This window comes from Petaurus breviceps, unplaced genomic scaffold, assembly GCF_028583685.1.
Source record: "Petaurus breviceps papuanus isolate PSGF00001 unplaced genomic scaffold, PetGlider_PUasm1.0 90977, whole genome shotgun sequence".
Classification (NCBI taxonomy): Eukaryota; Metazoa; Chordata; class Mammalia; order Diprotodontia; family Petauridae; genus Petaurus; species Petaurus breviceps.
This window is the reverse complement of record NW_027187391.1, coordinates 48,609,953-48,636,257: the sequence shown is the minus strand read 5'-3', so window position 1 is coordinate 48,636,257 and position 26,305 is coordinate 48,609,953. Positions and strand designations below refer to the sequence as shown.

The 26,305-nt window shown below is 37.3% G+C and overlaps 1 protein-coding gene across 1 annotated transcript in view; it reads right to left on the bottom strand.

Moving 5' to 3' along the window:
* Positions 1–26,305, bottom strand: part of POPDC1 (popeye domain cAMP effector 1) — a 136,679-nt gene that overhangs the window by 24,098 nt on the left and 86,276 nt on the right. The window contains exons 10-11 of the mRNA XM_069077134.1: positions 13,916–14,083; positions 11,855–11,996 (exon numbers count right to left, since the gene is read on the bottom strand). Coding sequence (XP_068933235.1) covers positions 11,855–11,996; positions 13,916–14,083 — 310 coding nt within the window. The remainder of the gene's footprint in view (positions 1–11,854; positions 11,997–13,915; positions 14,084–26,305) is intronic.

The following is a 26,305-nucleotide window of genomic DNA, read 5'->3' as shown; positions in this document are numbered from 1 at the left end:
GAAAAGTAAATTGGAGACATATTTTGGAGACTTCTCAGTACTTACTGAGGATATTGTATTTTATTCTAAAGGCAACAGGGAATCAATGAAGTTTTTTGAGCTGGGGAGTGACACAGACATACATATTCCTTGGTAGTTTTGTATAAGATTGAAGACAAGAGAGATTAGAAGTGGGGTGTAAACATAGAATCAAGTGATTTTCAACAATGAGTTAAAATCCAACATTAGCTTGAAGAATTGGCTAATGTTCAACGTGAACAAGCAAATCTGACTCAAGTGTCAACAATGGAATTTACCAAATCAATTGGGTAAAAAGCAACATAACGAATGTTGAATACAGAGAAAGGACTCTGGCCCAAATTCTGACTACAGCTTGCTACTAGTGAAACCTTGGGTGGGCTCTATCACCTCTTAGGGCCCCTCTTTCCATGTATATAACATTACAGCATTGGACTAGATGACTACTTAGGTCCCTTCCAGCTCTAAATCTATAATTAATCTCAGGACAGAGCCTTGGGGTAATACATCTATACTAGGGCCAGGAGCTATATGATGTAACAAAGATTGCTGAAGTTATGGATATATGGAAGAACCAGAAAATAATAGTTTCACCTAGGAAAGATAGAATAGCCAAGAGGAAGGGATGGTAAGTGGTGTAAAAAACTCCACAGAGGTAGAAGAGAATGAGGACTGAGAAAAAGACCATTATATTTAGCTACTAAGACATTATGGGTAAGCTCTGATGGAGCAGTTTCAGGTAAATGATGGGGTCAGAATTCAGATTATGAGGGACTGAGAAGTAAGTAGTTGGCAAGGAAGTGGAGGTAACTACTACAGATAATTCTCTCCTGGTCAAGCAAAGATTTTTTAAGGATGAGGGAAACTTGTACAGATTTATATGTAGCAGAGAAAGAACCAGTAGGAAGGAAAAGATTGAAGATGGAAGGGTACAGAGAACAGTTAATGAGAAAAGCTTCTGGATGAGAAAGGAGATAAGCTCAAGGATAAAAACAGAGGGTTAGCCTTGGCAAGAAGGGCCATCTCTTCCTCAGAGAGTGGAGCAAAGAGTACGACAGGTAGAGATGTAGAGGGGTTTTGAAGTATAGAGAAGGGGAGATGAGGGAACTCTTGAGACAGCCTTGATTTTCTCAGGAAGTAGGGGACAAAGTCATTTTCTGACAGAGCTTGGGACCACCACTGTGAAGAGACTGATAAATCAATCAGAAAAGTCCAAAAAGATTACTGTGTGGCACTGAGAGTCTAGTTGAGATTAAACAAAATAAGTTTGTGGTAGACTCAGTCAGCAAGTTGGTAATTTCCAATAGTGGAATTCAGGAGCCTGGGAATGGGCCCATGCTTCAAGAATAAAGTACCCAATATAGTAAAACTGGTAATACATACATACATATATACATACATACATACATAGGATCAGGGACTGCAAATGGAGGGTAGTGAGCCCAAAATATGGATGACAGATATGCAAATGAATACTCCTAAAGTTATTCAAATAAACACATGTAGCTTCAGTGAGGAAATCTCAACTATAAAAGATATTGTCTCCTTATAAAACCCCTTCTATCCAAGGAGGCTAATATACTTTAACAAAATGCTCTAATATCATACTTATCTTCATCTACCCATTTCCTGTCCCCTTCACCCATGTAATTTTATTATTCATGAAACTACAATACAGAAAGTTTAAGGGACTTGTTTAAGTCAATTCACTTAATTCAATTTGCTCAATTTCAAAAAAAAAAATTATTAACCATATTTTAAGAGCAAAGCATTGAGTTAGGTACTAGGGATTCAAAATCAATAACATCAGTCAAGAAACTTGCAATCAAATCAGGAATAGTGGTGCAGGAGGATATACAACATGTACAGAAATAAACATGATAGAACACAGAATGTATGAAAAACAAAAGAGAGATCCAAAGGGGTCTAGAAAAATGAGGGAGGGATCATTTTCAGTGACCACAGCCAAGAAATCAAGCAAGATTCCATGGAGAAGGTGTTACCTGATCTAGGTCCTGAAGAAAGAGAAGAATTTCAGAAGTGGGAGAGAGGAGAAACAGCATTGTCTCTTCATAGAAGTGATCATTTTAAAGAAGAAAAAAGCAAAAAAGTATGGTACAAGGTCGGGAGTTTTAGAGTTTTGCTGAAATAGAGAGCATATGAGAATCTGGAAGTATGAGGCTGGAAATGTAAATTGGAGCCAGATTGCAGTTGGTCTTAATATTTGACCAAGACTGACTTTGAATTTTATTTTCTAGACAAGAGATCCAGAGAGGTTAAGTGATTTGCCCAAGATCAGATCTATATATTAGGAGGAATGGTTTTATTCTTGAGAGAAGGACAAATTGGAGCGGGGGGGGGTGGGGGGGGACAGGGGAGGAGGGGGCTGGGGAGAGATTAGCAGCATGGATAACAAGAAACTACCATAACACAGTAGAAAAGTGATGAGAGTCTGAATAAGGTTGTGGAATAAGAGTAGAAGAAAGGGGACAGATGTGAGATTGTGGAGATAAAATTGACAGTATTTGACAATTGGTTACATTTGAGTGAGGGTGTGATGAAGAGAAAACAGTTTTAATTGACTTTGGAGTTTCAAGCCTGGGTAACAAGGAGAATAGTGGTGTCAATCACAGAAATTGGAAGTTAGAAGCAGGGGTAGTTTGGGGGGAAGGGGTGAGTTTAGTTTTTTACATATTGGGTTTGAGGTGGTGAAGGGGAATGTAGGTAGAGATAACCAGTAGGCAGCTGAAGATATGGAATTAGAGCTCAGGAAAGACACCAATATACAGATTTGGGGATCATCTCACCTACACAGTGATTATCTTTTGAGCCATGGAAGTAAATTAGATCACCAAAGGAGGCAGTACAGAAAGAAGAAGAAAGGGACAAGGACAGACTATTGGGTGAATATCCATGTTTGGAAAGAGGAAGACAAGGAACCAGAAAAGAACATGAAGGAAGAATCTGACAGGAGAGAGAGAGACAGAGAGAGAGAGACAGAAAGAGAGAGAGACAGAGACAGAGAGACAGACATAGACAGAGAGACAGAGACACAGAGAGAGAGACAGAGACAGAGAAAAAGAGAGAGAGACAGAGAGAGACAGAGAGCACATTAGAAAGACATCCCATCAATTGGGGAATGGATGAACAAGCTGTGGTATATGATTGTGATGGAATACTACTGTGCTATAAGAAATAATGAACTCAATGATCTTAGACAAGCATGAGAACACTTGCCCAAAATAATGAAGAGCAAAATGAGCAGAACAAAGAGAATATTGTAGACAGTAACAGCAAGACAGACAGACAGAGACAGAGAGAGACAGAGAAAGAAATCAAGAAAGTCAAAGTGGGTGTGGAAGGAGAAGAGTATCCAAAAGGAAGGAGAATGAAAAGAGCTACTAAATACTGCAAAGAGAAAGACCAAGATGAGGTTTGATGGGGAAAAGCACATTGGATATGGCAATTAAGAGGTCATCTGTGACCTTGAAGCAAGCAGTTTTTGTAGAATGCAGTGAATGAAAGCCTGACTGCAAGAGGTTGAGGAATGAATAGAGATTGGGGGAGGGGATGTTCTATTACATTAATCAATCAATAACCTCACCCCACTTATTCTAATACCTTTATGAGGTGAGAACACATATTAGTGAACTCAATCAGAAGTCTGAATCAAGTGTGAACAAGTCCTAGACATCCACATTGAATCAATCAGGCATTTCATCTAATTTCTTGGACTTATAGGGAAGGAAGTCCCTGTAAGGCTTAGTAGAGTGTGGGGTCATCCAAGTAGGGTAGCTTAGTGGTGAAAGTCTCATGGCAAGCCCTTGCAAGGAAATTACTTTGAGGGGGGATGGGAAATGCTTTATCCGCCCCACTCCAGCCATTCTTTTGACTGGAGGAGGATCTTGTGGAAGAGTCTAGAGGATTTTGAACTTCTTACTAAGACTAGCATACGAAAACAGCTAATGGCTTTGTCTTAATTGGGAGCCAAGAACAGGCTAAGATAAGGAAAGGCAGACTGAAGACTCTACAAGGAGCCCTGCAGAAAAGACCCCCCATAGCCAACTGCAGCATCTTGAGAACTCCAGCAAAAGGACATTCAGGAGCTGTGAGTTATCACATGTGCTCTTTCCATTTGATTCTACTTTCCCCTAGGTTCAATATGTACTTATGGGAGACCAAGTCATAGACCTTAGAAGGGGTGGGGAGAGGAGAAAGTTATAACAATTGTTATTACTAAGGCACCTCAATAAATAGCCCTTTCTAAAAGCTAATTAAAGTTGGCTAACTAATGGGTACCAACTGGCAATCACAGTTCAGAAGCATACTGAGTAAGGCATGGCATCAGAAAGACACCCCATCGATTGGGGAATGGCGAACAAGTTGTGGTGTATGACTGTGATGGAATACTACTATACTATAAGAAATGATAAGCTCAATGATCTTAGACAAGCCTAGAAAGACTTGCATGAAATAATGAATAACAAAATGAGCAGAACCAAAACAACATTGTATATAGTAACAGCAATATTATTTTAAGGATGACTTTGGGTGAATAAGTGATTTTGACTATTATAAATACCCAAATTAACTATAAAGACCATATGAAGAAAGATGCTATCTGCATCCAGAGAAAGAACTGAGAAATAGATGTGCAGAATAATTTTATATATATACTGATATGTATATGTGTATGTGTGCACATGTGCTTGTATATATAAATATACATGAACATATGTGTGTATGTATGTATATGTATATGTACACATATACACAGATATATACACACACACACAATTTGTTTCTAATGGTGGCCATCTCTATTGTGGGGTGGGGGCAGAAGGGAAGGAAAAATGAAAAAGAAAAAAAAAGAAAGAAATTTACATGATAATTTTGTTGTATATTTAAAAAGAATAGGAAGTTGTACATAGTATATTTGCAGTTTCATGTGCAATCATCTTTTGTTTTGCACTGTTATGGAAATGCTTGTTTTATTCCATAAATTAAAAATAAATTAAATTATAATAATGATACCCTATGATATTGAAACCCTTAGGGTTACCCTAGAACCCTGAATGAAAACACAGCAGCCACTCTCTGGGGCCCAGCTGGTGAGTGTGAGCAGGATTTGGAAGGATAGCTCCAGAGCATGTACTACAAAGGAAGGGTGAAGATATAGACACAGAGACTGCAAATTGAGTCTTCTAGGAGTTTAGCCACCTGTCCATGGCTGAACTAGCTATATAACCTAGTTTCAGTAGTTAACAGCCTCCTTCCATTCATATGAAACACTGGTCACAAAATAAGCCTTTAATAAATAGCTCCTAGGATCACTGATTTAAAACTGGTAGGTACCTTGGAAGCCATTTAGGTTGATCTCCTCATTCTATGGATAAGAAAAAAGTTGCCATCTCTCACATAGGTAACAAATAAGAACCAGGATTCAACTCCAAATTCTTTTATTTCAAATCCAGCGTCATTTTCACACAACCACTGCCTCTCAATCATGGATAGCTTACCCAGCCTCATGATTCCAATTGCACCTCTATGCGGATGATTGCCAGATGTAGCCCAAACACTTCCTAGGCCCTAATTCTGAATTTCTGAGTGCCTGTTCCACATTACCTGTATATATTGGTGGTACCTTAAACTCAGCAAGCACCAAACTGAATCAATTATTTTCTCCTTCTCTGACTTCCATTTCCCACATCAAATTAAACAAACAAACATCTTTTTCCTGCTAACTTTCCTCTGTCAAATTCAACAAGAATTTCTTTTTTTAGACATTTTTATAGGTCAGTTTTTATTATTTTTTAACACATCTCATATCACAGATTCATGGTGCTTAGATGTCACCACTTGTAGACTGATATTCTCTGTCCACTTCATGTATACATATCCAGCTAACTTAGGTTTAGCCATGGAACAATCCTGCTGCTGTGACAGAAAAATACATTAGAAAATGTTTAATGTACTTGTGCTTTGCTCTTCAATCCCTCAGTCCCTTCCTTTCCAATCCATAATGTAATTGGCTTCTCTCCCATCATCGTCAACATCTCACATTTGTATAGTGCTTAAAATGTGGAAATAATTTTTCCCCAGAATTTATTTATTTTAAGTTTTCAACATTCATTTCTACAAGATTTTGAGTACCAAATTTTCTCCCCATCTCTCCCCTACCCCCTACCCCAAGATGGCAAGCATACTGATTACTCCTTCCCCCAGTATGCCCTTTCTTATATACCCCTATCACGGCTTTCCCCCTTCCTCGTTACTTTCTTGTAGGGCAAGATAGATTTCTATACCCCATTGCTTGTATATCTCATAATCAACAAGAATTTCTTATAATACTTCCCATATGCTAAGCACTGTGATGAGGACTGGGGATACAAAGAATAGTAACAGTCCTTGTGCTCAAAGGGTGCACATTTTAATTGGGGGGGGGGTCATGTAAATATCTAGATATTTACAAGACATATACTGAGGTAAGGTAATCTTAGAGGGGTAGGTCCCAGGAGCCTGGATGACCCTTAGGAAAAGCCTTGTACAGAATATGGGATGGACTGAGTTTTGAAGGAATACAGGTAAGCTAAGAAGCAGAAGTGAAGGGGCAGACATTACAGTCATAGGGGGTGGGGGAAAGGGAGAACAGCACAAAGGCAAAGAAATGGGACGTGATTTGCTGTGAGTAAGGAAGAGCAAGTAAGACGGGGTAGCTATATCTTAAGATTGTGTGCAGGGGAGTAAAGAGTAAAAAATGGAAAGGCAAGATGGGGCCATGTTATGGAGAGATTTAAATACCCAAAAGAGGAGTTTGTATTTGATCCTGGAAATAATAGAGACATGGTCTGATACGTACTTCTGAAAAATCACCTTGGAAGCCAAATGGAGCATGGATTGGAGTGGTAGAGACTGGAAGCAGAAAGACCAATTAGAGGCTATTGTGATAGTCTGGGCAGAGATGATAAGGGCCTGTGATTTAATGGCTGTGTAGGAAGAGAAAGGCATGTGTATGAAGGATGTGAAGGTGGAAAGGATAAGATTTGGCAAGAAGGATGGTGGCATCACATCACTCAGGCTTATAACTTCAAAACCATGTTTTATTTTTCCTTCTCTTTCATATCCCCACATCCAAATGAATGAATTTTGAATGTTACTACTCACACAAAAACATATTTGGCTTGGCCCAACAAATTCTATTTTTGTATCTTAGTTACTCCTTCTTTAAGAAATAGGTTTACCCCCTCTTTCCAACCAAAAAGTTTACTCTAGAAAATCCCAAAAGGTATGGGCTTTCTTTTCTCCAACGAACAGATTTTTTTTCTGGAATTCATCCTTCAAACTAAACACCTAACTTTTTAGATATCTTCAAATTCTACAGGTATGGAGTTTGCCATCTTTGGATCTGAGATAAATACATTTGATTACAAATGGTTGAGTGTTTACAGGATCATAGGTTGGAGTAAGGAAGGCCATCAAGACAAACTAACTCCTTCATTTTATAGATGAAGAAACTGAGACCCAGTGTAGTCTAAATGATTTGTCTAAGGTCACACATGAGCTACAAAACTACATACCAGATTTTTTTTTTACTCTTTTCATTATATTATTATGCACTCTTTTTAAAGGGCAAGGAAGAACAGAGAGGGAGAGAGCTGTAGGGGATAGAGAACTGGCCTGGAAATCATAAGACCTGGGTTTGTGTTCTATCTCTGACATACTAGATGCACAAGTAACTTAGCCAGTCTGTTTCTCAGAAACAGTTTTCTAAAAATGTAAACTACAGAAGCAATTATTGACCTTCATCACTGGGAGTTTTTCTATCAATTAAATCTCAGGCAGTTCTAGCGAAAATAAAAACAAAAACAAATAAAACCACCTTTCCTTCCCCCAAATAAGGAAGAATTAAATGCTTTTTCTTTTTTTAAAATGCTTTTTCTTGAGCTAAATTTGTTGAAGACAACTTTATCAAACTTTGTTATGTGTGCATGTGTGTGTGTGTTTCTAGTATTAAGTAACAAAATCAGTAATTGAACAAAATTTAATATTAAAAACATTTATGTCCAAGATACAAGATCAGAGACTATTCTGAAGAGAGTTTCAAAGGGAAAACAGAGAAAACCATATTAAGGCTCCACTGAGTCTCTGAGACCTAAAACACAATCAAGATTCAAATCCAGGCCTGGAACAGTTCTGAAAAATCCTCTTAAAGGGAATGAAACTACTCACATTCAATATTAATGTGCTTATCTGCGTCAGTTCTCAGTACTCAAATACTAGTATCCCATTAAGCAGGGGAAGAGGCCAAGAAAATTAAAAAATAAAGTCAAGGGCAGTCAGAAAAGTCCTTGCACAAACTACCTGCAGAGAGTTTATTTTGTGGTGTTTTGTTTCAAAGAATCTGCATCAGGGATCTCAGACTTGAAACAGAGGAGACAAAAATGCACAGGTAGGGAATCCTTGAGTGCCACACAGCTATGAAAGTAATGGTCAGTGAGATGATGGGGGAAACACAGAAGTCAACTCCAAGGTAGGAAAGATATACTTTACCAACAGTTATTTAGGGGGGTAAATGCTCAAACCTGTAATTGTCCATGAGTAGGTAGCTAGGTAGTATAGTGGATAGCATGATGGACAGACCAGAGTCAGAAATACCTGTGCCTTCAACACTTATTAGCTGCCAAACATTCAAACTCTGTGTCAGGGGGCACAACTCCGATGGGCTGGCCATGTTGTTCGAATGCAAAATGTACGCTTGCCAAAAAGACTATTTTATGGAGAACTCACACAGGGCCAGTGTTCACATGGTGGTCAGAAGAAGCGATACAGGGACACTCTCAAGGTCACCCTTGAGAACTTTGGAATTGATTGTGTGACATGGGAGACATTGGCACAAGACCGCTCAGCATGGCGTGCCCACATCACAGAAGGTGCCGTGCTCTATGAGCAAAACAGAATTGAGACAGCTCAAAGGAAACACAGGATGCACAAATTTGGAGTATCCACCTGAAATGTTCAGATGGACTATTTGTGCCCGACCTGTGGGAGAGCATTCTGAGCTCACAGTCGGACACAGTGAACTTGACTTTAACATAGTGATGTCATTTTGGTCCTCTTCAAGAGCAAAGAACAATCAACCAACCAGCTGTACGACCATGGGCAAATCACCACCTCCCTCAGTCCCATATTATTCATCTGTAAAATGGGCTTAATAATAGTACCTACCTCATAGGGTTTTTGTGAGGATCAATATTTGAAGTGCTTTGCAAACCTTAGAACACTTTCTAAAAGCTAGCTATCATCACCTTCATCATCATCCGGGCTGAGCAATAGAGAAGACAATTAAGCATCTCAGCTATCCAGCGGATTGCCATGGCTGCCAGGGAAGCCCTCCTAGCGGTTTTTGGGTTTTTTTTTTTGACCAGCTGCTTTACTTTTAGGAAATGCTGCTTCTTTCAAAAGTGGCCACAGGCAAGGCAGTATTCAAATTAAATACCACTATTATCATTGCCACAGGAGGCTATTAGAGGAAGTAAAATGGAATAAAGGAAACAGTCCCAGATGAGCAGGACTAGAGCCTGAGTCATTTTACAGTTTCAAAGAGCAGCCAAGAAGGTTCTGGACCAGCTGGATGTCCAAAAGCCTGGCTTGGAGACCGAACAAGATAAGAAACCCAACTGTATTCCTGACTCAAAGACTTGCTTCAAAGCAATGAAAAGTAGGTATGAAGGACTTCTAGTTGATGTGATCTTAGGCAATCTGGGATAGGTTTTATATCTATAGGTTTTATTGCATTAGGCCTGTCCATATGTAGAATTTCACATATTCCAAAAAGTATCCTGTATTATTTTTGTTAGAAAGGTACATGGGCAGCTAGGTAGTACAGTGAATAAAGCACTGGTCCTGGAGTCAGCAGGACCTGAGTTCAAATCTGGCCTCAGACACTTGACACACTTACTAGCTGTGTGACTTTGGGTAAGTCACTTAACCCCAATTACCTTACCTTCCCCCTCCAAAAAAAAAAGAAAGGTACAAAAGAAATTGGAACCAAGTAAAATCCATTTTAATCCCAATTACATATGCAAACTGTTCCCAGGAGAAAAGATATTGTACAGTGAAATGAACCAATGAATTGAAACCATTTTCCTCAAATATTTATTTTACCTTATTAAAAATTTCTTACAATAAAATATCATATGCCAACAAAAATAACATATAGATAACTATATATGCTATGGGGCCTGCTTTTGGTACACATCCAGTGCTAATCTAATTAACCAAAGAAAATATGGAATAATAATTATTGAATAACAATTTATTCAACAGGGAAACAGTTCATTCATGTGGATCTTAATTTTTGGCTTCATAACTACCTTTTTAGTGGTATGAACTGTAGACCTCACCCAGTTCAGGCACATACCTTTGTAACTTCTATCTATAAAGAAAATTTCAATGAACCCCACAAAACGTTTTAGCACATAGGCCCATCTAAAACATTGTGCTTGCTCCCATATTGTTTCAAGACAGCAGACAATCAACTTGAATGGAAGGTCTATCTTCACATTACTTAGAAAGTTCTAAATTTAGTCAAAATCAGTCACCTCCTTTGAAAATTATACTGGAAGAGACCTAAAGCTCACCATTTTGTATCTGAAGTGAAATAGAAAAAAATATATATATATATATATATAATTTTTTGGTCATCAACAAAGTACTGTCCGTGCTTAAATGACCAATTCTGTGCCTTGGAAATCATTTTTTTTTCCTCCTGAATACAATAATAACCAGAATTTTTGACCTAATTCATCTGTAACATATAAATTATATAAGATTACAACACAGAAACACTTAGGTTTGGGCGATAGTCCTTTGCTTTTTAATGTTAACTGAAGTTATAAGTCACTTAGTACATGCAAGTGTAGGAAATCCACAGATTTAATATTTTCCCTTGGATTTGTTGAATGGGTCTTCCATATGTAGTAGTAGCAGCAGAAACAGTGGTGGTGGCGATATTGGTGGTGGTGGTGGTGGTGGTGGTAGTAATAGTAGTAGTAGTAGTAGTAGTAGTAGTAGTAGTAGTAGTAGTAGTAATAGTAGTAGTAGTAGTAGTAGTGTTAGTCCAAAAGTCAAGGAATGATAATTTAGTTTTTTATCTTCAGCATATATTTATGTTGTTAGTGTTCATTAATTGCTTTTTAGTTATTTTGGCCACAGATGAATCTTCCCTGGGTAAATGATTGCCTTGTAGCATCAGCAGCTAGAGTAGTCTGAAAGGTGTCATTCACAAAAGCTGTTAATTTCTCCCACTCCCACTCTCATCTTCAGCGTTGTTAAGCTTCCAAGCCAGCTGTGGAAAGCTGTCTGATCACACTAGGAAACAACCAGCCAAGACACAAACATCCAGCTGTCTTCATTACTATAGCTCTTAATGGAGAGCTAGAACTGTACTAGATTGTACTTTAAAGGTCCAAACAAAATAAAAGAAAGTAGCCATCAAACTAGGTCCCAGTGAACATACAGATAAATACATTGGTTTTATTTAAATGGTTTAAAACTTTGAATATAAGCTAGCATGTAAAATAAGGATCACAAAAAATAATTAGCTCTGGTTTTCTTTCTTATTTTTCCCTTATTTATGAATGACCCAATATTTACAAAATTAAGAGACCAAGTGTATAATATTCTGTGGTCCTCTTGCCATCTTTGGATGAGGAAACTAACTGCCCTTTTTTTTGCCATTTCTCCATCCACATTTGCTCATACTAGATGCCTTCCCAATGAGAACCATTTTAAATCAAGACATACATTTACATCAACACTCCTTAAGTTTACTTACGAATAGAGGATGCAGTGGAGGTCCCCCGAAGGAAATGTTGCAGGCCATCTTCACTGTCACTTGAACTAGCCATACTGTTTCTCATTTGCATTACTGAAATCTGTGAGCAAAGACTGGGCTTGCGTTCCAACCTTTTGGCATTCTATAAAGCAAAGATTTTGGATGTATCTTCAAGCGATGTGTATAACCAATAAATGAGATTCTTGAATAGAAATTCAGATTCTCCCTACACTTCAACTCCTTCATTATAATTTAACGTCCTTTCTATGGGAAGCTTTCACATTTTCAGGTCTCCAAATTATTACTGACAAAACTTATTGCTTCAACATACTATTACCTATCTATCAAGCTCTATAAGAAGATTCAATGAAGAATAAAATGTACCAATGTTTATTGTAACTTAATCTGTATTAAATATTAAAACTGTACTAAAACTTTTGGACAACACACACACACACACACACACACTTTCCCAGCTAGATTTTAAAATCTTCAAGAGTAGAGAATCACTTTTATCTTTGTATTACCAGTACCTAGCATAGTCCTTGGCCCAGGAAGGTGTTTAATAGATTCTGGCTGGCTGATTGCTAATATTTTTAAAGAAATGTTATTAGAAGTAAACGATTCACTTTGGGAGGTGGATGAACTTTTAGGCAACACCATTTAGCTATGAAATATATACTAGTTGCATTACTCTCTTATCATCGGTGGCAGTTTATAGTGCATGTCCCATATTCAGAACCAAAACAAAAATGCAAGAGTAAACAAGTCAGGACCAAGAGAACAAATAGGGATACTATACAAAACAACAACAAATAAAGTCATTTGTACACCCATCCAAAACAAATTAACAAGAGCAAAAAAATATGGAGGGGGTATTCTTAATATAATTTTGATGTACTTTACCGTGAGAAATTCTAGTCTGTGAAAACCCAAATTCATAAAATAGAAAAAGCTTATTATTTATAATGCTATGTGAAAAATGGCACACTCCTGTTACAAACTATCTCATGGGTTTAACTTGTGTTTTAAGATGTTTAAAGGGTGGAGGGAAAGGTTAACTGCTTTTAAAGATCAGGTTGGCCTACAGAGGTTGTACAACTGTAGGGTTTAGCAAGAAGTGATTCAATGATAGCCAATACCTGCAAAAGAAATGGACTGTTAGTTATTGGGTTGCTAAGGTAACATTTTCCCCAATGAAAATAAATAATCACAAGCTCAGATACAGACTTTATACAGATGGGTTTAAGATGAGTGTGGACAAGAAGATGAGCTCCCTTCTGGCAGAAAGCCTGTGGATGGATATCCATCGTGAGAAAGTGGATGGGACTGGAAACTGTCTAAATTGAAATATGGGAGATCACTGGAACACCTCCCTGTGACTTTTTCTTGTAAACACCCTCCCTCCAAGTTAGATGTCCTGATTTAGAAGGAAATCACAAGCCTTTATAATATTAGCCTCATATTTCCAACCTTACTAAGTAATGACAAATGTCATAATTACAAAATGCTTCAGTACAGATTTTCTCTAAACACATAAGTATGATTCTATTCACAGAGATTCAAAATATATATGATATTTATAAGCATACTTCACTAATCCAAAGATCTATGATTTCATTGGTGTGGGCATTTCCCCAACAGCCATGCAAATTGCAATCTTTCTATGCTTTAGCAAATGATTTAATAAGTTGCTGTGGCCAAAAACATTCACCACTTGGTAGCCAACCTTCTGGTGATGAACCTCTTGGAACTTAGCCAGGCAGATGCTTACGCAACAGACATACAGGTCATCACAAGGTCCATCATATCTGAAAGCCTTTCAAGCTTGGTAGGTCCTTCCAAAGTTTATTTTCAGCTGACAGGTTCTGAGAACCTGGAGTTATTTTTATGCCATTATAGGAATCAGTATAGATATTCAGTGAACTTTGAGAACTTATGTTGCATAAAGTATATAACTAGCGTGTGTGTGTGTGTGTCTACAAAAGGAAAAAAAAAAACACAAAAGACTATAGATTGAAACTTCAAGGTACTTTTTAACTTTGAAATACTGTGACTTACCTTATCATTTAATGTGGGATCATTCAAGGAGTATAATTTATTTGTGATATCCTTCCCAATGAGGTATCTAAATATTTCATAAAGGAATGGCTCTGATTCCAGAAAAAAAGTTAATCTCTCTCTTGACCAACATAAGAATCTACAGGTGTCATCTGCAACAATGGTGACCTGGAAAAGATACAAACATTCAGGGGAAAAAAACTGAAAGATTTGCTTATGTGAAGTGTGACGATACCATGCTCGAGGAATGAAGAAATGGGATCATTTAACAGAAATTATTATTGTAGCAATTATTTATTCAATCAGTTCAATTAATTCAAAATAGATCCACAACAAATGGGTCCTCTCCTGTGTGTATAAAATGTATAATAAGATATTTTAAGCAATTCAAAAGCAATCACTCATCTAAATAAAAGCAACCTCACAGATAACTGTCACACATCTGTTTCACATCTGAGATATCTTGTAAACAGAACAAGGGGCTGGAGGGGCAGTCTCGAAGGATATCTAGGTATAGATCAGGGTTGTTCAATACACTCATCACAAGTGGTCAATCAATTGGTCAGAGACCTGTGGTGAATTGATATTCCTAGTGCAGGGAGGATTTATAGGCAACTATTCTTCAGAGTAAAGTTTAAAGAGACAGAAGCAAGATTCTTGAGGCAGGAAATGGATAAATGAACTAGGTTAGCTTTGTAAATTCCTTCATTTCTAACAACTGGTTCTTGTATGAATTAATTTGATACCCCATGGTAGGAAAGCTTGACTAGTGAGTGGCCTTCTGCTGGGGGCAGAAGTGGGGAAGAAGGGGGTGGGTAGCTAGGTCTATTCTTTAGCAATCCAGTTGGTACTACTTTATGGGTAACCCATCAGGACTAGTCACGACCAGTAACTCTTGGAAACTGGGGAATAAGAGCTAAAACCTAGACCACCTCTTTAAACTTGATTATAGAAAAAAGAAAGAAAACTTAAGCATTTACAAGATAAAGCATGTTCACAAAACATGTAAAATTAAATTCTGGCTTTTCAGGAAGAAATTCAGAAAGGCTACCTTATCTACTATTAATTGGAAAAAAATAACTAGCCCCTTTGTAATATAGGGATTTTTTTTTGCCTTTTTTGGGGGGAGGGCAATTGAGGTTAAGTGACTTGCCCAAGGTCAAATGGTTAGTTAAGTGTTAAGTGACTGAGGCTGGATTTGAACTCAGGTCCTCCTGACTCCAGGGCTGGGCTCTATTCACTGTGCCACCTAGCTGCCCTTAATACAGGGATTTTTATGAAAATATAAAAGTGAAACAGTTTTCTCTCCTTACTCTCTGGACACTTGTACTTCTAAATAATTAATACGTAGCAAGTTGGAAGACTTAACTTTTAGGTTCAATGAAATGGGTTCAATGAAAGATTAAAAAAGCGATGTTGGGAATTCTTCTAATCCAACCTCTCAAATTCATTGGGGCCCCAATAAGTTAGTTGACTAGTCTAAAGTCATAGAGTAAATGGTAAAGCTTGATTTGATGAATGAGTGAATTTAAGCATTTACTATGTGCTAGGACAGGGGCAGGGAACTTGTTCTGTGAAATCTGTAGCCATTCCAAGGTCCACACTTGAGGACTTAGAGGGTCACAGATCCCCCACCCCTGTGCTAGGCTCTGTGATAAGTGCTGAGGATACAAGTAGAGAGAGCAATCTAGTTCCTGCTCTTAAGAAGCTCATAATCAAATGGGGGAAAACACCAAATAAAGGAAAGTTTAGGTACAGGACAGATTGAAAGACTCACAGGTCCCAAGGATGCAGTGTCTAAACAGCTGGCAAGGACCAGAGATTCTTAGGATAACATCATCAGTAAGTCATAGGATCTGCAGGGCACAGAGGCAGTAGTGGTAGGTTAAGGGGTTAAGACCTGATGCTCCTTCTACTCAATGTTAGGAACAGAGTTGGTGACTCTCAATGTACCCAAGCCAGGTGAGCATATCCAGGTGGTGAGCAAGCAAGCAGCCTGGGTTTGAAGTGTCCAGGGCCAGAGCACAAGAAATTGAGAAATTGAACCCAAGTGCCTTGAATTAAGAATCAAGAAAAAAGGATGAAGAGGGACATCCATAAGCTTAAATACTCCTTAAGCAGAAATCAATAACACAAAAAGAAGAATTTTATGAGTCTTAAAATTCCACAAAACTCTGCAATGGAAAGCCATGGTAGTAAAGAATCTGAAGAGCCTTTGCAGATTCTCTATAAGCTTTCTTCTACATCTGGGAAATGATGCTAGCAACACTCTAATTAGTAATATTATATACTAATTTTAATACTAATTCCAATATTAATTTGTACTTACAGTAACACTAATTTTAAAGATAAGGAAACTGAGGGGTAGTACAATAAAGGGATGTCACAAAGCTAATTAGTGATAGCTGTCTAACCTATTTCCTGACTACTAGCCCAGAACATTTCATAGTACTACTAAGTATCATGTATGTCTAGAACCTCCACTAAAATCCTACTCCAAAGCTTCTTCACAACATGGGGTCAATCTTTGGTTTTCAGGGCTATGCCAGCAATGTAAAATCTCTAGCAAGCTGGAAGATATTTAGGCATAGTCTTGGTAACAGACAACATCTATGATGTCAGCTTTTGGAGGAATATAGCAACTAAGTATTGGAGAGGCTCATTAAGTAGGCTGGCAACTTGGTGATGAATTCTTTGGCTGTGGTAATCCATGAAGAAAAGAAAAATACAAATGGTCTCCAGTCTGTGTGGTCTCATTTTGTTTCTACAGCGACATTAATGAAGTTACAGGAAAGGGGACAAAAGGTACTAAAGATGGAACAGTCTTTAGAAGGTCTACAAATATTAATTTAGCTCTAAATGTAAGATTCTTGTTCAAATAAGTGGAAATACTATTGAAAGAACTTAATTGTTTTAATCCTTTACTTTCATCATGAATGAAAGCAGAAAATAAACAGGATGCTACAGCTAAGTGGAAGGACGGCTCAGAAGTTCTCCTTAACAGATACAAGAATGGACTTAGCAGAGCTGGCTTAATTATGCCAACAGGCATTTCACAGGACACCTGGCCATCTTCTATTTCAGGGCTCATGCTAAGTATCTGCCAAAAGACCAAGATATTTTGAAAAATAACTAAAACGTATGTATCAGCACTTGTTGAGGAGGATGAAAAGGTAGAGAAATTCTACAAAGAACTCAGGAAGACTTTCCAAATTAACTAAACATATGCCTTGAAACACAGTAATGTCATTGCAAAGGGAGGTATGTCAAGGGCTTATAAAATATATGTTGGAAATGCTGGTTCTGTAGCAAGATACAAGAGAGGCTAAAGACATACAGTCTAAGGAAAAGTTTCATGTCTACCCACCATGAATACTTTTTTTCTCGAGAAAAGAATTGGTAGGTTCTAGACACGTCAAACACTGACAGCACAAAATAACGAAACTGGTTATATACTTAGACAGGAAGAAATTTATTACTGATCTGGGACTCATTCTCAAATCACAGGTGATCTTATAATATTATACAGACTTTTAGTTTGTAAAGATCAAAATAAAAAATGAAATGGCATCAACTAAAACATTTCCCATCTAATATTTAAATTGGTTGTTGGTGTAAAAAAAAACTAGATGGAAAAATGGATGTCAACACAGATTACAACCTTTTCTTAAAGAAATTTAACTGGTGGCCAATAATTGCCATAATGAAGAGACCAAAAGAGCTGAAAAACCACTTGAGCCAGTGAACATTTAATCTCCTTGCTAAAAACAGAGAGATATAGCAAACAAGAGCAATGCCAGTTTAAAATACAAACTCATTTATAAAATCTTATGGAGAAGACATATTCATTCAAGGTGTTTCACACTGTTACAGAGGAAGTCCAGTTCAGAGCCCAAATAGAAGAATGATTCTCTAGGAATCACAGCATCAGAGATCTCGAGCTGGAAAAAACTTTAAAGGTCAGGTCCAACTCCTTTATTTTACAGGTCAGGAAACTGAAGTCCAAAGATATTAAATGATTGACCTGGGGTGAGAACTAAAATAAGCATCTGAGAAGAAATACAAAACAAGGTCTTCTTGAATCCAAATCCAATACTCTATCAACATGGCTGTAGTTCTCTAGATTCTCCTGTTTTCAGATATAATTATACATTATGCCACAGAATAATGTAGGGCTTCCTTAATGAGAACCATAACTATTTAAGAGTACAGAATATAGATAAAGAAAAAATAAGTGAATGAAGAATGCTTATTATCCAGACTACAATATACAATTGGATGCGCTACCCAAAGAGCTTGTCTATGAGGACACAGTAACAGACAGATAACATAAATAGGTAGTGAGGTAAACCCACAACAGAACATTAGGAGGACAGCAGACCAGAATGCCTTTGGAGAATCACATAGTTACGTCAATGACTCCAATCTTCTCTCTGAAACAAAGGTCCAGTTTTTAATACCAATATTTGTCTGCTGTTGAGGCATCAATGAAAGTTGTGGAATAAAAGCAAAGAGTTTGTGTTAGAAGAATCTCAGCCACTATCAATTAAACCCATACCTGGAAGGAATCCTCATTACACTCTCCTGAACAAGTGGTCATCCATCCTCTGAGTGAAGACCTCTAAATATGAGGAAACCACCACCACTTGGAGCAGCCCATTCCACTTTGGGACAGCTTAAATGGCTAGGAAGGTTTTCCTGGCACCAAACCTAAATTTTCTTCTGCCTCTTCCACTCATGGCTTCTGATTCTGCCTCTGGCACCAAATAAATAAGTCTAATATTTCCTCTCCCTATGAGCCCTTCAGATACTTGAAGACATGATCATGTCTCCTTGGAGTCTTTTTTTTTCCAGGCTAAACACGTTAAGTTTCTTCACTGATCCTTCTCTAATATGGACCCAAGGTCCTTCACTGCCCTAGCTGTCCTTAATGAGATATTCTCTTTTTTATCATCGTCTTTCTGGAGCATTCAAAACTGAAGAAAATACTAAAGATAAGGTCTGACAAAGGCAGAGTACAGTGGGGCTTGCCCCTTTTCCCTGGAAACTAGGTTTCTTTCTTTTGGGGGGAGGGCAGGGCAGTTGGAGGTAAGTGACTTGCCCAAGGTTACATGGCTAGTAAGTGTTACGTGTCTGAGGCTGCATTTGAACTCAGGTCCTCCTGACTCCAGGGCCGGTGCTCTATTCACTGTGGCCCCTAGCAAGCCCAACTATGTTTCTTTTAATTCAGTCCAAGGTCTTTAACTTTTTTTTGACCCCCATATCCTACAGATGGCTCAAATTGTGTTTGTAGTCCACTAACAACACTCCTTCCAATCTTTTTTCAGAGCAACTGCTTTCTTCCCTTATATTGTACCTACACAGTTTTTGTTCTAATTAAATTTCATTCTATTAGATTCAATCCAATGCTTTGGCTTGTCAGATCCTTTGGTTTTTATATAGTTCATTATTTTCATTTTTCAAGTAACAAGTATTAAAAATTAATCTATACTTCTCTTTGCCTTCCCCACCAACAATTCAGCAAAAAGAACATTTAAGCCCCCAATATATAGCTGCATAGCCCAGCAAAGCAAATTCCTGGATCAGCCATGTCTGAAAATGTATGTCTCTTTTTTCATTTTAAGGTCATAAACTCTGTCAGAAAGAGAGTAGCATGTTTCACCTTTATTCTTTTGGCTCATGGTTTATTGTTTCACAAGTACACAGAGTCAATCAGCAAGCATTAATTAAATGCCCATTATGAACCAGGTACCTTGCTGACGGTTAGGGAAACAGAAAGATAAAAATGGTGCTAATTATATTGATACAATTACCATAAGATTGACTTGAATCAACTTGTTGCATACCACCTATTCGGATGATAGTTGAATGCTCCTGACTAAATGATTGGTATCTCTAGAGCCTGATGTATAGGGAATAGAATGGAGTACTGAAGGCTGATTTCTGTATGACTTATAGAAATAGCAGGATAGATAAATGCAGAACAATTGATGACGTTGTAGACATGAACAGGGAGATAGCAGGCAAACTACATGAGGGGTGAACTCCAGTAGGCAAGCCATTGTGACAATTGCTGTAGGGTTATTGAAGTAAGCAAGAGATGTTCCTTAGTCCTATAAGTCATCATCAGTGACTCTAGAAAATGCAGTTCATACACAGTAGAGAAATGGGATAAAAGTGGGGTTGGAAACAATCTAGGAAACAACTGGCCCTAAGGGAAAAAAATATTTTTATTGCTGCATGTGGCATCTTAATTTGTCTCTGTCTCAAGCCTCTCTCCCCTCCAATCTTGTCTCCACAAACTGCCAAATTAATATTGCTAAGATGCAGATCTAAGTCAGGCCCTTACCCTAGAAATTTCAGCAGCTCCCTATTGCCTCTAATATAAATTATACATTCCTCTACTTGGTATTCAAAGTCCTTCATAACCTAGATTCTACTCACTCAGGGTGGCTAAGTGGTATAGTGAATAGAGCACCAGCCCTGGAGTCAGGAGGGCCTGAGTTCAAATCCAGCCTTAGACACTTAACACTTACTAGCTGTGTGACTTAGCAAGTCACTTAACCCCAATTGCCCTGCCCTTCCCCCTCCAAAAAAAAAAAAGTAAAAAAAAATAGATTCTACTCACCCTTCTGGGCCCATCACATATCGTTCCCCTCATTCATTCTATGTTTCAGACAAATTGGCTTACTCAGAGACCCTCAGCCATGACATTCCATCTTCTATCTCTTTGCTATTACACAGAATTTCTCCTATGCTTAGAAAAGTCTCTCATTGCATCTATTTCTTAGCATATCTGAGTTCTCCTTAAAATGGAACTCAAGCAATACCTCCTACACAGAGCTTTTCCAGATTCCCCCAACTCTCTAGTGCCCCTTTCTCTGAAATAAATTTGCATTTTATTTTTATTGCATCCTCCTACTAAAGGGCAGTTTTGTTTTTACTTCTACATCTTCAGGGCCTGACACATAGTAGATGCTAAATAAATATTTACTGAATGAATCAACAAATCCTACCAACTAATATTTGGACAATCTCCCTGAATTCAATAATAGTTTTAAAAATAAATTTATATCTGAAAAATAATCAACCATTATCTTAATTTTAACTCATGTCATACTTTATTTTTAACTGCAATAATGGCATAAAAAGAACTATAGTTAATACTACAGATTATACTTACATAGTATATGGTCTCATCAAAAACGGGTCATGCCAGATTGATAACATTTTTTTTTTGGTAAGAGTATTATATGAATAGATAAGAGAAATTCTACAAATAAAAATTTAACTAAATTTTAGCAAAATATTTAATAGTTTCACACTGTTGTGAAAAATACAGAAAGAGGTAGGCAAGTAAAAGAAAAGTTAGGTGAATTTAATCAATCAATCAACATTTATTAAGCATCTACTATGTTCCAGGCACTATGCCAAGCACTGGATTCAGAACTGGTTGAATGGTCAGACCCAAAGAAAAGTCATTTACATTTCAAAGTCCATTTTGAAGAAGGTCGCTAGTACAGTGATGTCAAGCTAAAATTGAAATAAGGACCACTAAGGATCCTTGTGGAATACATATTGGCTTAGAAAACTATAGATTCTCATAATGTATGTCCAATTGTATTTTTATTTATTTTGCTAAATATTTTCTAATTATATTTTAATTGGGTTTGAGCTATAGTTGGGAGTATGGCAGGCCCCATGTTTGGCACTTCTACTATAGTGGACTATACCAGGTACGAGTGCTTGGCACTATGACATTTGTACTAATGCCTTAGATGAAACATATATGCCATGACTTAAATTTATAATTGCCTCAAAGTTGGGAAGGTTAGCTTCTATGTTGTTTGAAAGAGGTAGGATCTGGAAAGAGCTTGACATGAAAATATTGAGGAAAATCTATTTTAAAAAATTGAATAGTGTTTGAAAAAATGTCTTAACCATAGGTTAAAAAAATGTTATTAGTACAAGATAGAGGAGGACCTTATAGACAGCAGCATGTATGAAAAAAAGGTCTAGGGATTTTAGTAGTATGCAAATTGAGCATAAGTCAAGATTATATTGAGAGGCATAGTCACCAAGACTAAGGTCCTGTTTGATAATACTGTACTGTACTCTGGTCACTACTAGATGCTATATTGAAAGACGGATCCTAAAAAGCTAGAATTCTTCCTGAGGATATCAATCAGGATGCTGAAGGGACTTAAGATCATGCTTATAAGTAGTAACCAAAGCAAATGGGGCTGATAAGCCTGAAAAAGATAAGATTTAGGGGGACTACGATAGTCAAATTCAAATATCTGAAGAGTGGTCCATGGAAAGTGGAATAAACCCTTTCTGATAGACTCCAGGAAAACAGAACTAAGACCAATGGTATAAATTGTAAAAAGACATTCAATCTAGACGTCAAGAAGAATTTTCTAGGAATAGAATTATCCAATAGTGGAATGAGCTCCCTCATACAGATAAAATTACAAATTGCAAATCCCATACCTCAGTGTGAAAACTTCCCCACTGTACAGATCAACAATGTATTTGTTCTAGGATTATCTGTTATTTAGAAAGTAAATTTAGTTAAATCCAGTATGCTGCCATGTTAAAGACCTTAGTTTAAAAATGCCAAGGTCTCCTACTTTATCCAGGGCCACCTCTAGTCATTCTGATCTATATCTTGCCTCTGGACCCAGATGGCTCCAGAGGAGAAAGTAAGGTTGGTAACCTTGCATGGCCCTTTCTCATTTAGATCCAATTCACATGCAAGTCATGGCATCACTTTCTAGATGTCATGGTACTCTTTGAGAACCAAAGACAGAAAACATCAATCTACGGGTAATAATATATACATACATACATACTCATACATGCATCTCCACTTTTTGTAGTATTTGTCTAAATGACCAGCCTAGAATTAATTTTATTATTAATCTGAAGAATCAAAGAATAGAAAAAATTGATAAACTATAAACTGCATGCATTCTTTTAGAAAATTATTATTTATGTTTTGTCCAAGTCTTTCTTATTTATAGACTTAGCAACACATAAACAAATATCCTTTTAAAGCCTTCCTCTAGCCCTCCCTAGTACTAAGACTTAAAATTAGGTAGATATATTGATTCTAAGAATATAGAACCAGATGGAAAGTTGATTTACTACTGTTGACAAATTGGTTTAAAAAATGTGGTCTGAATAGGCAAAAGTCAAGTACAGGATAATTGTTTTTTTTAATTATTTTTGGAGAGGGGAAGGTAGGGTGGTTGGGGTTAAATGACTTGCCCAAGGTCACATGGCTAGGTTTATGTTAAAGTATATGAGGCCCCATTTGAACTCAGGTCCTCCTGACTCCAGGGCTGGTGCTGTATTCACTGCGCCACCTAGCTGCCCCGAGGATAATTCTTAAGGAAATATAATTTTATCACTTTTAAATATATTTAAATAACTAGAATTAACGAAAAATGTTATCAAGAAGAGATACTTAGAACTGTTTTGATGGGCAAGTATGATCTATAATTCATAAATTATGTTTATATATCAATATGCATTTTAAAAGAATTGAAAACTGAAGTCTCTTTGGTAAGTCAAACATTTCCTTTGAAATCTTCTGTATTAGCTTACTTATTAAATCCCTTTTTCACAAATGGTATAAAGGTATATTTCAGTCCAGTCCTTAATTGATGATAAATTCTGAGTTAAGTAGAATTTAAAATGAGAATATTTTACTGTAAGATTTGTTTGCCAGGTTTGAGGGGTAAATATTTCTTTCTATTCCTCCTCCTGAGGTTATTTTGATATGGGATTAGTCACAAGCATAATAACTAAGGTCATTCAATTTTGTGGGTAATGGTTTATTTCTGCTAACTGAGCAGTTTTATCTAAAAGCAGAGCTGTCTCACCAGTTAGCTGACAACAGACTTCTATAAAACATGAAAGTTTTATAATAGATTCCAGGAATTTTCAAAGCTACAGTAGGCTAAATTTGCTTCCAGACCAATTAGTGGGACTCTCTTCAATGCCATATTTGAGTTCCTGCTGAGGAAATATAGCTCATAATAGTGTCAAGTTAGAAGCACAAGGATTTCTTTTGGTTTGGGAATTACAGTAAACCTTCACAACCTTCCTCTCCTGGGCCCATGCCCAGGGGAGGGGCTGCCTGGCAAACAGTGCATCAAGTCCTGACTTTAGATTCTAAACCCATCCTATACCCTTTCCAACATGATGAGACTGTAGCTTATTCAAGCCACCCATGGCCACACATCAACAGTTTCTTTATTCTTAACATTTTGAGAAAAACATTCCCTATTTGCTTGTCTGGCCATAAAAAACATATGTTCTCAGACTCTTTGCCACTGAAAAAAGGAAAGTGGATATGATAAACAAATAAAAAAATACTGGCATGAAAGGGCAAGAAAAAGAAGGAATTTCTCAACAATTTAGAATTAGAAATATAGAACTCTGTTTAGTCGGGAAGTGTTGGCTGTCTTCATTCTGTGGAAAATTTACCTAATCTTTTTGGGCATGGCGCCATATTACATACACCAAGAACAAGGAAATGTGTCCTGAGAAAAAGGTTTATTCATTCTCTTAATACTTATTGAATTCCCATAGGGTGCCTGGAACTGTATACTAGGTACTAAAAGATATAAAGTTGGAAACCGGCCAGTGACAGATGGAATTTCTTTACTGCATAATTTGAAGTTTTGCCTTTGTAAATTAAGATCCTGTTTTATGTGAGTCCTGGTTAAAACTTAAGAGTTCACCCACTTCCTACCAGCTTGACAGCCTGTGAAATCAGCCAGGCCACTTCTACTCCGGGTTTGAATTTTTGGCAAATATGGAAAAGAAGCAGGCAAGCTGTTATCCATGGAAAAATCCATTCTTCTAGAATTCCCAACTTCCCCACCTCCCTTTGGACCAATAAAGCTTTGATTTCCAAGCCTTCAGGCCCCAAAACAAGCTGTTGATTTTGCTAGAAAACAACAGCAGGGGGGAAGTTTTTATATAAAGTTTTATAGAAACCTCAATTTACATAAAAAAACAATTCCAGTGCCAGAGAGACGTCTTCCAAAGAGATTAGTGTTCTCCTGTTGGTGACTTTAGGAATCAGCTACCTAACAAATCATATGTGCTCCATGGGAAGGAGAATAGAAAGACAAGTTATCAGACTGCTCAGTTACACACACACACACACACACACACACACACACACACACACACGTCTTACAATAGCACTCCTGGCAGTTACCCCAAATCTTAACTTCTGTGAACAGTTACAATCATTCTGTCCATTTGACTTTCCCCTCCTCCTAGTCCAAATCTTTGTTCAGTCTCTCTTTTATGATGATAATGACAACTTTTACATCTCTATAATACTTAAAAGTTTACATTATTAGCTAATTTTTTAGAGTATTTTATGTTTGCAGAGTGTTTATATATATTGTTTCCTTTGAGTCTCATCACAACTCTGTAAGGAAGGTGCTATTATTATTATTCCTGTTTTTCAAGTGACAAAACTGAGGCTGAAAGGGATCCATTGGACATGATCAGGGTCACACTGCTAGTAAATGTCAAAGGCAGGATTCAACCTCAGGTTTTCCTGACGAGTCCAACACTCTATCCAATACACCACCTAACTGCCTTACAATAACAAAGCACTTTCCTTTTAAGGGCCTCTTGGGGTAGGAAGGGCAAAAATTGCATCTTCATTTTGAAGAGGAGAAGAAGTTAAGTGGAGTATTCTCTGGGGGGGAAAAGGTTACAATTTATGGCTAAAATGGAGGGGAGAAGAACTATTATCCATGAATTTCCGTCATTCTTTCATTGGCACAGGTAGCAGAGAACTGGCTACATGCACAGACTTGACCATCTGTGGACTAGCTGGCAAATGGCAGACATAGATATCTGAGGACTATTTTTATTCTTGAGTATTGCCAGCAATAGAATTTTTGAAACAACAAAACTATATATGTCTCTCATGGGCTTACATTAGCCACTCCTTTTTCTAATTATAAAAATCTACGGCATGGCAAAGTGGATAAAGTCTTGGACTAAGAGTCAAGAAGGCTGAAGTTCAAATTTCAAGTCAGATGCTTATTAGTTATGAGGTCACTTAACCTCTCAGAGCCTCAGCGTCCATATCTATAAAATGGAAATGATGATAGTACCTACCTACTAGGGTTATTTTGAAGATTAAATGAGATAACATAGGATAATAATCATTCTGCAAATCTCAAAGTTTCTTTTTCTATAACCACCACCACCATTAGAATCATTATCAATAATAATCCATTTGTCCACTGAGAAATAGCCCCCTAAGGCACTTTCTACAGATACATGCTGAGCAAAGTCTCTGGAAAAGCCAAGACTACTATCCTTCACCAAGTCATGTTTTTTTAA